The 14,475-nt window shown below is 32.9% G+C and overlaps 1 protein-coding gene across 1 annotated transcript in view; it reads right to left on the bottom strand.

Annotated features, from left to right (window-relative positions):
- nAChRalpha2 (nicotinic acetylcholine receptor alpha2) overlaps positions 1 to 13,648 on the bottom strand; it is a 372,719-nt gene extending 359,071 nt beyond the window's left edge. The window contains exon 1 of the mRNA XM_069838054.1: positions 13,024 to 13,648. Coding sequence (XP_069694155.1) covers positions 13,024 to 13,284 — 261 coding nt within the window. The 5' untranslated portion in view covers positions 13,285 to 13,648. The remainder of the gene's footprint in view (positions 1 to 13,023) is intronic.
- Positions 13,649 to 14,475: the final 827 nt, after the last annotated feature.

Below are 14,475 nucleotides of genomic sequence, written 5' to 3'. Positions count from 1 at the left end.
CTTACATAAAGTGTTTCTGTATCAATAAACATGATTCCATGAATATAAACAAAGGACAGTCAAATCACAGTAAACAGAAGACGCGTTTTACTTGTATTTCATGGATATAAACAAAGGACAGTCAAATCACAGTCATCAAAAGAAACTTTTTATTTGTATTTCATGGGTATAAACAAAGGAAAGTCAAATCATAGTAAAGAAAAGAAACTTTTTACTTGTATTCCATGGATATAAACAAAGGACAGCCAAATCACAGTAAACAGAAGACGCGTTTTACTTGTATTCCATTGATATAAACAAAGGACAGTCAAGTCACAGTAAACAAAAGAAACATTTTACTTGTATTCCACTGATATAAACAAAGGACAGTCAAATCACAGTCAACAAAAGAAACTTTTTATTTGTATTCCATGGGTATAAACAAAGGACAGTCAAATCACAGTCACCAAAAGAAACTTTTTATTTGTAATCCATGGATATAAACAAAGTACAGTCAAATCACAGTCATCAAAAGAAAATTTTTATTTGTATTCCATGGGTATAAACAAAGGACAGTCAAATCACAGTCAACAAAAGAAACTTTTTATTTTTATTTCATGGATATAAACAAAGGACAGTCAAATCATAGTAAACAAAAGAAGCGTTTTACTCCTATCATTCGTTACACCAACACTTTTATAAGAAATGAAGCTGTGTTGGAAAGAGTCGGTGAAGAAAGAATGATGCTGAAACTGATCACGAAGAGGAAAAGGAATTGGTTTAGTCACTGGCTGAGAAAAAATTGCCTACTGAAGAATGCACTAGAAGGAATAGTGAACGGAAGAAGAGTTCGGGGTAGAAGAAGATATCAGATGATAGACGACATTAAGGTATATGAATCAGATGAGAAAATAAAAAAGAAGGCAGAAAATAGGAAAGATTGGAGAAAGCTGGGTTTGCAGTGAAAGACTTGCCCTTGGGCAGAACACTAAATGAATAATAACATTTGAATAAATTTAAGGAAAATGTAGAAAACTCATCCTGATGAAGTTCTGTTTATATTTGTTCATACACTTGCAATTTTTATGATCTAATCTAATCCCCACGCATCTTCCCCCGCTTCTCCTGCCGGCGTTGAACATATCGATCTCGTCATAGTGATTGTCGGCCGTTATAGCAATACGCAGTCGAACCAGCGTCGAACGTGTCAATAAGCAATTGGGTTATTTTTAACAAAGGGAAGACAAGGTGCGACGAATCAAAATCCTTGTTAGCCTTTCATATGTAATGAGTAGGGAACGGAATTTGGAGCAGTAAAAGCTAGTATTGGCATCTACACAGCCATTTGTTTACAACCCTTTATACCAAGTCCTCCCCTCCATGACATATAAATATATATAATATAATACTCGCAGATCTCTGCACGTCAACAACAGGTGAACGGGACAGTTGTCGCATAAGAACTTTAACATGCAGGTTTGCAGTTCAGAGTAGTGAAGTGCAGGTACAATGCCGAAAGTGAAACCAACGAACAATACAAAATTGAAAGACTAGCCTATATTTGTAAAAACTCCAGATCGAGTATCAAAATTCAGGAAATAATTCCCTAAATTGTCGCTTCCCCCATGTCCAGTTCTTAAGAGCTGGGGGTCATGGTTATAAGCTTATAATTATTACGCACATCTCCTCCAATCTGTGAAGAATGTGGTCCAGTCTTTCGATCCCGATAATGCCGCTGCGATTCAAATACGCCAGGAACTGCTAAATGACAGAACAATCGAGAAAGAAGTCATGTATATTAAGCCAAATTTTGGATATTTACCGGATGCCATTATTCAATTAGAAAAGTCAGGAGTAGAACTAGTTGAGCAAATAAATATTATGGGGACTATTGTAAATAAACTGAATGCAGTAGAAGGTGAAATATGAAAACGTGTTGGTGAAAAAATGAACAGAGTTTTGATTAAAAATTATGGGTACGGTATTCTTAGTCGGATTTCAGATGTACTAACAAGGACGTGTCCCAATGACGTCATTCAACATGTGAATTTAATTGACGTATCTTGTTTCAAGTACTCTGCAATTGTCTCTGCAGATGTAGAGCGGAGTTTTTCCATGTTAAAAAATTTCCTTCCTTGCAACAGAGCAAAGTTGTATTTTCAAAATTTGAAAATAATATTTACAATTTATTATAACAAGGCACAGCAGGAATAATTGTTTCATGAACAAAACATAGCATTAATTGAAAATTCCATTTCGTTTGGTTCTACATTTTGTTCACCATTTAATGATACTGTATTAGTATATATTGTAAATATTGTAGTATATTGCATATATTGTAAATACTGTAGTATACGTTGTGTACATATTATCATATTTCATGATATTGTACGTAAATAAAGGTTCTAATTTAACACGCTCCTGACAGAAAAACACACATATTCAGAGGCGAGTTCCATACAGAAGACAACTGTCTATCAACCATCAATATTTCCACTGACACGCGAAGATGCAGAGGTTGATATTTAACTATGTATATTTGTAATGTTGTTTATTGGTGTCTTGTGCGTTGCGAAGAAAAGCACATGTAGTTCAAAAAGAAATGCAGATTATGTATGTAGGTCACTATATGTCATTAAACTATAACATTTTTTTTATTCTGAAATACGTTTACAGCACGTTGCATGTAAGTTTGTATGAAGTGAACTGTACTCGTCCATGCTCCGTGACGCAGCTCGCTTAACAGTCAGTGAGCTACGAATATCTATACTACGTTTCACCATTCGTTATAATACTCCAAATCCCTTTCCCTGGTAATGAGTTAACGAGCATACCAGGCAAGTTAAACAAATGTCGAGATACGAGATCCTAAATAGACAAAACGATAGTGTTTCAGTAAAGGGAGGTAAGTAAAAAATGAGTTTTGAAATAAATGAAAATTGAGGCTTAGAATCCTTCTTGCAAAAAAAAAATTCTACACAAATAGAACACATCAAATACCAGTATTTTTTTTTTCATATCCACTTATAGAATTTAACTTGTGTATTCACTTGAGAAACAAAGTTAATTTGCACAAAAAATGATCTAACCCCCTTTATCAGAACACCATCGAAATTATGCTAGGTCTAGCAACACTGTCGCTAATCCACACACAAGAAAAGGAGGGTCAACAGCTCAAAAGCTTTCAGTGTGCAGGCGTTCAGCCAATGAATAGAACAATAGATGCTAAGGAAAAATAATCAGTGTGACCAACCTTCACCTTGAATGATACATTTCCGTTTGACAAGATTTCTGTCTACTCTTTAACGTACATCGCTTCACAGCTAGAATATGGAAAATGTCAAAAAAAAATCTTAATAGTACTAAAAAGTCTTATTTATTATAGTCACTGTCTAGTTGAAATATATACAGAAGAGATTTACAATATACTGGTACAGCATAAGGGGTTACTATCGTTACTTAATACAAGACAGAAATATTCATGTAGCTTTGTTGAATGTCATGAATTCACCTACAGAATATTGACGTGAGAAATTAAGTACTTCTTTAATTTGGCCCTAAATAATCTTATGTTTTGAGTTTAATTTTTATATCCGTAGGGAGGCTATTAAAAATTTTTACTGCCATATAACGCACTCTTTTTTGATAGCACGAGCCTTGCCGATGGAGTATGAAAGCCATTTTTTGACGAATATTTATGCTATGAAATGTTACAAAGTCTTTACGATTAGGTTACATACAGTACGAGGAAGTTTATTAATGAAAAAATATACTGACAAGCCATGCACATTATTTGTAATTTTTTTAAATAGTCCTAAACGATTCCCTAGATTTGACACCTACTATTTACTCTTTTTTTGTAGTAGGAATATACTCCATCTCACTTGCCGAATACCTCCAGACGCGCAGCATCTGCTGCTGAATTAGCCGTGAAGAAAAAAGTCAATAAATATGCTCATCTTTTAGACAGTTATATCCTTCTCCCCTTTGCTGTGGAGACCTTCGGTCCTTGGAGTCATGACGCTTAAGTTTTGGTATCTCAAATCGGCCAAATTTTGATCTCCATTACTGGTGATCGTCGTTGCACTACTTATTTGCGTCAACGCCTAAGCATTGCTATTCAACGCGGAAATGCAATTAGCGTTTTAGGTACTCTTCCCGAGTCCAGACCTTTGGACGAACTCTTTCTCCTGTAAAATTTATTAAGTATTCCGTATGTAAATATTTGTATTTAGTTTTATATACCGTATGTGTAATACAATGCATATTAGTTTATACAGGGACATCATTTTATTTTTACTTCAATTTTTACTGTACCTGAGTTTTTGAATGTACTTCACTCCCACCCCTTCCACTAATAAAGTTCCAACTCCACACAGAACCAAGACCGCAGATAGTAAGCAGTACTGAATGTGTATAGTACGTTCCAGAAATATGTTCGCGTTTTCCAGTGACGAAAGAGCTTTCAATATTGAATCATACTTTCGCACAGGTACTGTCCGTTTGCCTACGTCGCATCCCGATTTCCCCCACCTGCTTCTGCTCGCCCCTCTGTAATAGCTGGGCTGTCTTAGCTCTTTTCTGAAAACATTAATTTTTGTTTGGAATTGGACGTTTACGTAATATTATACAGCTGTTTAATTTAACTTAAATAAAAGGGCCTCGTTAAGTAATTAACTGTCACGTGATTTCCCCCCTTTCTACAATCCTGCGGCATAACCACTTGGACGGACAGTAGATAGCATGTCTGAGTAATTTTATATTTTCGAATAGGGCAGAAGTGAAGATTGAATTTACAGCACGTAGAGTAGGTACAGAATTATTTCAACATGAGTTACTAGTACGAAGAACGAAACTGGCAATTGGAATTAGATGCAGTAGTCTATAGTGCGATAATATGCACAAAAGAACTGAAGGCTGTATCGAAATGAACGGCCACCATTTTCAAACTTGTGTTTAAATATTTATATTATGATTATTTTTCAATTTAACTTCTTTCTCTATATTGTACGCTAATGTGCTGTAGACAGTATAATATACACTGCATAATGAATACGTTCGCATGGATAACTCAGTTCGTGAGTAAAAACACTTATTCTTAATACAGTACTGTACTTTGATTAAACAAAAACCTAATGAAAATTATGAAACTCAAAATTGCGATATTTCCTAGTTTACGTAAATGGATGAACTATTTTTCTTCCTTCCTATACCTAGTAGAGTGATTTCTTTGTGTTTTACGCCAGTATCATCGAACTACAGTCGTGGAAGGGGACAGCAAACTGTGTTTCCGGTTCTCTAAAGGTATATACAGGTTAATATTAAAAATGTTAGTAAAAATAAAATGATGTCCCTGTATAACTCCATAATATACACTGTAGGCTAAATCTTATGTCACAAAGCACATTCATGCTGAATTTAGTTTGGGGGTAATTTCTTTAATATGATTTTTCCAATTTAACACATTATCGATTTGTAAGCCAAGAAATTTGGTTGTTGTTGCTTCTATTAATAATTATAACGCTTTAAATTTGCGAGGTAGAATTTGGACAGGATTTAAATTGGATGAACAGGATTAAATAAATGCAGATTCTCTCAATTAAGCAACAGAAAATTGAGGGCGTTTATGTAGGGTGACCAGATGTCCTCTTTTGTCCGGACATGTCCTCCTTTTTAGGCTTTTGTCCGGGTCAGGGCAGATTAAAAAAAAAATCAAGAAATGTCCTTTTCGTAACTTGTAGGCCAATACCTGATATTTTCAAATTATCTGATTTGACGCTTTTCTCAAATAATTTTCCTGTAGGTGGCAGCAGCAACGACGAAATATACTCTCTGCCAACGATCATAACTCTCTTTGCTCCTATTTCTTATTATCGTTGCTTTCATACATGTAGCTAACTGTAAAATCACTTTATATTATTGAGTCTTTTCATAAGTAGACCTATGGTGTAATAAAATATATAACGACATAATTTTAAGTATATCATTGGATTTTTTTTTAATTTATTGAGTATGCCCCAATGAGTATAATTCATATGTAGGGGCTATACAAGAACAAATACATGTCATACATTGTAATTGAAAAAGTCATGAAACTACAGTCTGTGAAAACAAACAATAACACAAGAATTTATTAAAGAAAGAAAGCAAAATAAGAACAAATAATAAGATGACATAAAGTTTTGGGCAGAAAGAAGAAAAAGTTTGAAACCATGAAATAAATAAATCAACTGAGAATTAAAATAAATAATCTTCCCAAAAACGTATTTTTAAACAATTCTTAAAACACCGGCAATTTGCTAAAATTCTATATTCTAAAGGAAGTTGGTTAAAAGTTGTTGTTAAAAATGGTTAAGTCCTTTCGTTCCATAAGTTACGGAGCTATGCTGAGAAAAAAATATATTGTCTTTTTGTGTTGTTAAATAAGTATGTATTAAACTGAAATATAATATTACTAAATATTAAATTGTTAATAACTTTGTACATGAAAATAGCAGCACCTAATTTGATAATTGATTCAACTCTTAGAACGAAAGAAAATTGATATAGATATTTAACTGGAGTCAAATACCAGACATTGGAGCAATTTTCTCACAGACAGCCAAAATATGCTTATCCCATGTTAAATGTTCATCAACAATCAAACCTAAAAATTTCACTGATGCATCTTTTTGTATTACAGAATCGTTAAACTTTAATTCTTTGGGAATAATATAATAAAATGAAGGTTTAGTGAAAATCGTATACACAGTTTTTTTTTCAAATTCAAAGAAAGCCTATTTGCGCTTAACCAGTTTTCAAGAGTAATAATGTCTGCTTCAAATATTTCAAACAGTTCTTCACTGGAGTCAGTAATATAAAATACACTAGTGTCGTCTGCAAAAAGAGTGGCAGTTCCATGTAAATGAAGACATTATATGTAACTGACATAAATTAGAAAGAGAAGAGGTCCCAAAATTGATCCTTGCGGCACACCGCATGATAATAAGCCTAAATCAACAGAGCTATTATTTGTCCTCTTTAATAATTGAATCAGTTATTTCGAATATGTACTGTTCTGCGCAAACTACTTCAGTAAACCAAACTAAAAGTCTATCTATATATATATATAATTTGAACTGGTAATGGAAATTACGGGAAAACGGCTGAACGGATTTTAATAAATGGCCCCTCATTTTGAAGCTTGGAACTCAAAGATTTTCGGAAAAATAGTAGTTTTCAGTGAAATGTCAATTTTCCTACATAATTTTCCTATTTTCCAAAATCCATCTGTCGTCAATTTTGAGAACTAGCTAATTGCATTCAGGAGAAGCGAAGCGAGCATCAAGTCGGCCGTGTTGGATTTCAGAATAAAACAAAACACACACTACAGAAAACAATATTACACGAAGGCCATGATCTGCAAGAATGCTGACATATTTAGAGCTCAAATTAAATTGGTTATTAAAAACTTAACTTACTAAGAATAATTTACAGGTTCGATTCTGTGGTGTGTAATTTTCTGGGTACAGCTGTGTATTGGATATTAAAAACTACAAAACTTGAGGTGGTTTGATGACATTATTACTATTAGAAATTAAATATTATTGTAGTCAATGCCGTGATGTGACTATTTTTCATTAATTATACATATTAATGCTATATTAATGATATGAAATGGAAACGTTTTGGGGTTATATAAGTAGATGTAGAGAATAACTTAAATTAGATTTTGATATCTATATTTTACTGAGTGGCGGGTATGTATGTATGTATTTATTTACACTGCAAGTGGGCAAGCACCCGGTGGCAGTGGTATATACAATATTAACAATACACAGTTAAAATGATAAGCAATACACAATAAAATTTACAATACATAATAAAATTTACAACACATATACAATTTTATACACAATACAATAAGAATACACAATACAGTATATAGTATATATAGTATATGTTACTGAAAGCTATAAAACTTACGTAAGATAATAATATTATTAAAAATCAAATACTTTTATAGTTATTAATCAAGTGGGGTTGGGTCTTTTTCATATATTTAACGACGGTGTGGTGTAGATATTTATATGCGTGGTTCTCTTCAGTATTGGCTCGAGAGAGAGTATGTTTCTTTCATTATTATGGAAGCAAATAACTTTCAGAATGTCTGGTATTCTTCATTGAAAATAAATATGAAAAATGTTTATTTGAACGTCTAATGAACTTAGTTTGCAGCATTTGCTGCACAAGCCACTAGTTTCTTATCTATTTTCATAGATCAAATATGTGACTTATTTTATGATTTTTAACAACAACATGTCATAAGAAAGAGTAAAGAGCACTCTGGTTAAAAAAAGTAACATGCACGAAAATGTCGCATGTTACGTTTTCGAAATAAACGATTCAATTATAGTTCCCTTGATTTTGATATATAGCTAACAGTAAAATCATTATTATTATTATTATTATTATTATTATTATTATTATTATTATTATTATTATTATTATTATTATTATTATGTAACAAAATAGATATTAATATACTTTTAAGTAGTATGATATAAGCCTAAATCTATATTGCAGATATTGACGGAATTTAAACTACATGTATAATAAGCCTAAATCTAAATACATATTGTCCACACCTGTGGAGTAACGGCTAGCACGTCTGGCTGCAAAACCAGGTGGCCCGGGTTCGATTCCCGGTCGGGGCAAGTTACCTGGTTGAGGTTTTTTCCGGGGTTTTCCCTCAACCCAATATGAGCAAATGCTAGGTAACTTTCGGTGCTGGACCCCGGACTCATTTCACCGTCATTATCACCCTCATATCATTCAGACGCTAAATAACCTGAGATGTGGATACAGCGTCGTAAAATAACCTACTTAAAAATATAAAAAAATAAATAAATACATATTTTCTGTCCCCTTTTTTCGAACAATGTCCTCCTTTTTCAAGTATCCTCTTTGTTTTTATCGTTGTGAATCTGGTTTATGACATTTTTAAAAGTAGAGAGAACAGAAAAGGTTGAAAGAAGAACTTAACCTCCAAAAAGTGGATGGATGATAACCCAGGGGTTGTGTTAATTTTTATTTTATTTCATGTCACTTTCGGCAGAGAGAGAGAATAAATTTCAAATGCGAAGTTATACGGAGGGAAGGGAATTGTATAGACGGTGTCTGTATCTAAAGGAAGAAGGCTGGTTCTGTTGGAACGCGGTAATGCTAGCGAAAGGAAACGTGTGTGCATTGCAGCAAATGAGGGAAAACTCTTATCGGAGACAACCGTCAGTGGCTGAACAAGCCGCATGAGCAGTGGGTACACACGTTCACAATTCGATCGATCTCATGTAAAGAGGAACAACAGTGAATGAGGAGGCGCACGGCTCCGTGCAAACACGAGCAGTTAAGAATTCATGGGGGACACCCCCCACCCAACAACCTCGCCCATAAAATCACGAAGTGTCGATAGTAACCCACAAACATACGCAATCAGTTCAAACTGCCACACCTTTATGAATCAGTAATGTTAGAGGGTCTTAATTCATTCCTCCACTCTATACAGTCTTCCGTAGCAATGACGTCAATAACCACACCTTTTATATTATGAGACTAATTTCATCTCTATAAAACATACTATTAAGTAACATGAAAAAGAGGTGTTTAAGATAAAAATGTCATTAGACCTATACAATTCAAAAATAATTTATACAATAAATACAGCAATATGAACAACATAGGCCTACATAAGATGTAATATAAAGGTGAAACGAGCGTTGAGCGGATTCCGCCGATTTTGGAATAGACACCGACGTACTTGAACTGCCAACATAGAAAACAAAAAATCACACTCAATCGCTTTCACCTTCATCTTGACGGGATAATAAAAGCCTAAACTAAACTAAACTAACCTAACCTAAGTGCATCGGTGTCTATTCCAAAATCGGCGGAATCCGCTCAACGCTCGTTTAACCAAAACAAAACCTCCTTATCACTATATCTTCGTGAAAGCATTTATTAAAAAAAAATAACAAAATTGCCACTCTGATGTCGACGTAGTCGGTCATTTTCAACAATTATGCAAATTTATACATTAAGCTCTGTGCCAACAACTTGTTATTTCTATGAAATAGGTCTATCATTAGAAACACTTATGATAATTAGGTCTAAATATTGCAGAAGATGCCTATACAGTGATTAAATTAGCAATAATATAATATCGGCGGAATCCGCTCAACGCTCGTTTCACTTTATTATTATTATTATTATTATTATTATTATTATTATTATTATTATTATGTACGTGGTTAAAAAATTTAACGACGCTGTATCAACTACGAGGTTATTTAGTGTCGATGGCATTGGTGATAGCGAGATGAAGCCGAGAATTCCCCATAAATTACCTGGCATTTGCCTTATGGTTGGGGAAAACCTCTGAAAACCTCAATCAGGTAATCAGCCTAAGCGGGAATCGAACCCGCGCCCGAGCGTAGCTCCGGATCGGCAGGCATGTGCCTTAGCCGACTCACCTACGCCGGTGGTAATTATTATTATTATTATTATTATTATTATTATTATTATTATTATTATTATACAGTACTACTAAAATTTGAAATTTCACCTAAAAGTAAATAGGCTTAACTTCCCAAAACTGAAAAAATTTAACTAAAAATGGTTACCGGTACTGAACTCAATAATATTAATGCAAAATATGAGTCTGGTAAAGGAAATTTGTGAAACATGTATGGAAACTGGTTCATTTTTGGTGCAAAAATTACTTATATTGTTCACTAATATATTATTTATATTGTAACATTTGTGCATTTGAGTTTAAAATATCTTTGGCTAACAGTATTACACAATAAGTATCTAACTTACGAATAATTTAACCAAAATCGAAGTATAAGTAGGCCTACTTATTCAATTCAATAATATTATGGGTAAAAAATTCAACTATGAATGTTTAAGGAGACGCTACAGTATACTGAAATCACTAGCTTTTATATTTTTAAAGCTAGATTCACTAAAGATTTATCATTGGTAACATCTGATTAATAATAATATATGTGTATAAACAATTTCATCCCTCTATGAAAAATGGTTTGTGTTTTATTAACATTTTAATAAAATATTAGAGCTGCCATACCGATGGTAGGAGGCCTTGCCTGCTAAGGATGTAATGGGATTTTCTAATTCTAATTACTAATTATATCGCTTTATATAAAAAGTCCCCTGCGCCACAATTTACATTATTTTTAACCGATATTCACTTATGTGATTCCTTACATACGTCTAAACAAAACTTACTAGTATGTTGTGCTGTAAAATAATCGCTACAAACCTATAAATTTATTATTATTATTATTATTATTATTATTATTATTATTAGTTGCTGTTATTATTATTACTACAATTTTATTTATTATTCTTTAATTAAATTTTCTATTTACTTACTGATTTACTTTACAGAAAAACCCTATAGTAAGTTTTGTTCCCAGGCACATAAGGAAACATAAGTGAATAATTATCAGTTAAAAAATAATGTAAACTGTGACGCAAGAAACTTTCTACATAAGTTAAAGCGATAAAATATTTTATTAAAGTCCTAATAAAATGCAATCAATCTATCATAATTATGCGGGTGAAATTTTGTACAAGATATACCAGTCATAAAAAAAATCTGTTAATCTAACTCTTAAAAATAAGGAAATCATTAACTGCATCATGGTGAGCACTTAAAAATATGTTCTTTGGGAATTTCAGTATAATGTCTCATTAAAAATATAACTAAATTGGAATTAATTAAATATCTGCAATTAGGCCCCACTACTTTCTAGAAGTATTGGCATTTCTTCATAATTGAACCTAGATTTCCATAGTACTTCTAAATTCTGTCTTCAATACATTAAAACTATGTGCAAAACAAATTAATAAAATGAAATAAGCAATGTATATCCTGAGAAAAATGCATTCAATTGTTCCTGCTTAATTACAATGTATATTTATGTATTCTCTTTTAGATGCCGCATCAATGTTGTAAGAACTTGAAGATAGAAACATTACTTGTTTATGCATTTAGTTTTAACGCCATTTCAAATCCGTATATTTAAAGAAATAATAATAATAATAATAATAATAATAATAATAATAATAATAATAATAATAATAATAATAATATTTTAAACGTTAGCAACAATTTATAATATTATAATATGAAGGAAGTAAGTAACAGTATACACGGAAATATTAATTATTATTAACATAATAAAAGAATAGTATACTAAATGAGAGTAAAAAACATTTGTGAAAAGCAATTACTGTACATGCTTGCTTTTTTAACTATAAATAAATGTTATGTTCCATATTGAAGATTAATATCCAGTAATACAGCATTATGCTGAGGTGTGTTTTTATTTTAATGAAAATTAATTAATTTCACATGCATATTACAGTGAAAAATATAAAACTACGTTAATGATGTAAAATTAACCGACAAAACTGTTATAATAATTGCATTACTCTAATTATGAAATTATTTATATAGGTATTAAGACTATTATGTTTAGCTATTTAAGTGTAAGTACCATTGAATGAAAGTAGTACTAAATACCTCAATATATTTACATAATACCCTAATGAGATACAAAAAAAAGTATTAAGAAATTATAAAATCATTAGACGAATGTAATTTAATGGTATAATAGCATCAATGTTACAGAATAACAGTAATTTAAATTAATTTACTGAATATTTAGTTGAAACTAGCGCTGAGGGAGTTTCGGTGATTTCGGAAGTGAAAAAGTTGGATGCAATGCTAATATTGATTTAAATTATCCGTATGTTTTTGGTGTAAAACAAAATAATTAACATATACGATTGTATTCTCAATTAAACCATTTTAAAAACATTAATATTACTCCATATGTTGTTATAAATAGGTGCGTCAGTATGACATAACCTCTTATCAACGTAACTTCAGCGCAGGTTTAATGGATTACAAGAAGATGATTGGAAACAGCTGACGCTAAAGCCTACATGATATAAAATAATGATGAATGTACTCACCAAATCGATGAGCTGCGACAAACGAAGGCCCAATTTGACTAGCACAGTATCAGTATTATTGCTGACTGGTCGAATCAATCGATTGTAATTGCTGAGCAGATCATCATAGAGGCGTTTGGCGTCAGGGTTGGCATGAGATGGAGTTGTTATACATCCCAGTAGAACTAATAACACCATAATACACATGCGATCACGACCCGGGTGGTATCTTTCGGAGGAAGAAACGTTAAGAGCTAAACAACACGGAGGGTCGCCGTCCATTCTATGAACACGATGTCATTTTCTTCTCGAGTTCTTAAATCTGTGGTGCACACGAGTAGTTGATCTATCTCTGCGTCGCATCACTACAAAACAGGGAAACGCGGTTACCTTAACCGTGGAGCGTGTTTGTATACAAATGCTGGCCTGATGTTGCTGTTACAGACGTTGTGTTGTTTATGACTGAAAGTTGTCATTGATACTTGTGTAAGTCGCACAATGTAGGAGTCGTTTTCCACGTGTTATGCACTGTATGTTTTGCAGCGGATCGCTCTGCTCTCTCCCCGGACGGACGATCAAACCAACGGTGCGCTGCGCGATACCGAGAAACGGGCAGTCCGGATGGCCGGGCCGTGCTTCTCTCAGCTCTGCCGCTGCTACTGCTGCCTACCCCTCTTGCTGCCAACCCTCCGACAACAAAATTACGCCTTCCTCCATATATTCTCCTGACCTTATAACGTGTTCCGACGTTACTTCAACAGCTGTTGACAATGTTATGTACGCCGTTTCTCTCATTTTCTCTATTTGAAACAATGTACGACTGAAACGTAAACGTTTGAAATATAAAGATAATTAATTTAAAATTGGAGGGAAAAGTTATCAGAGATATCCCCCTTCTGTTGAATTACAGATTTCCGTGTATAAACTGTCATTGCTAAGGTAAGATTATGACGATAATAATAACGATTTTTTTATTTCCTTGCAGTTATTATTAACAATAATGGCTGTCGATCATAAGTACCCATTTGTGGGAGGAAAGATTACAAAAGCGCCAATGACTGTCACAAAAGCGCCAATGACCGAATTAAAAACGCTAATATCAGCATACTTAAAATATCACTGCGAAACTGATGGAAAATAGATTATAAATGTAAAGTTGACAATACAACTGCGGAAATTGACTAATTCTATACAAATATCGATTAGTATGACATTTTATCTAGAATAAAACGACTGTAGTCACACATACTGTAATAACAATGCACGACTGAAACGTAAACGTCTGAAATATAAAGATAATTAATTTAAAATTGGAGGGAAAAGTTATCAGAGAAATCTCCCTTCTGTTGAATTACAGATTTCCGTGTATAAACTGTGATTGTTAAGGTAAGATTATGACGATAATAATAACGATTTTTTTATTTCTTTGCAGTTATTATTAACAATAATGGCTGTCGATCATGAGCACCCATT

This window comes from Periplaneta americana, chromosome 1 (assembly GCF_040183065.1).
Source record: "Periplaneta americana isolate PAMFEO1 chromosome 1, P.americana_PAMFEO1_priV1, whole genome shotgun sequence".
In the NCBI taxonomy this organism is placed as follows: domain Eukaryota; kingdom Metazoa; phylum Arthropoda; class Insecta; order Blattodea; family Blattidae; genus Periplaneta; species Periplaneta americana.
Note: the sequence above shows the minus strand (reverse complement) of the source record. Positions and strands in the feature narration are given on the sequence as shown.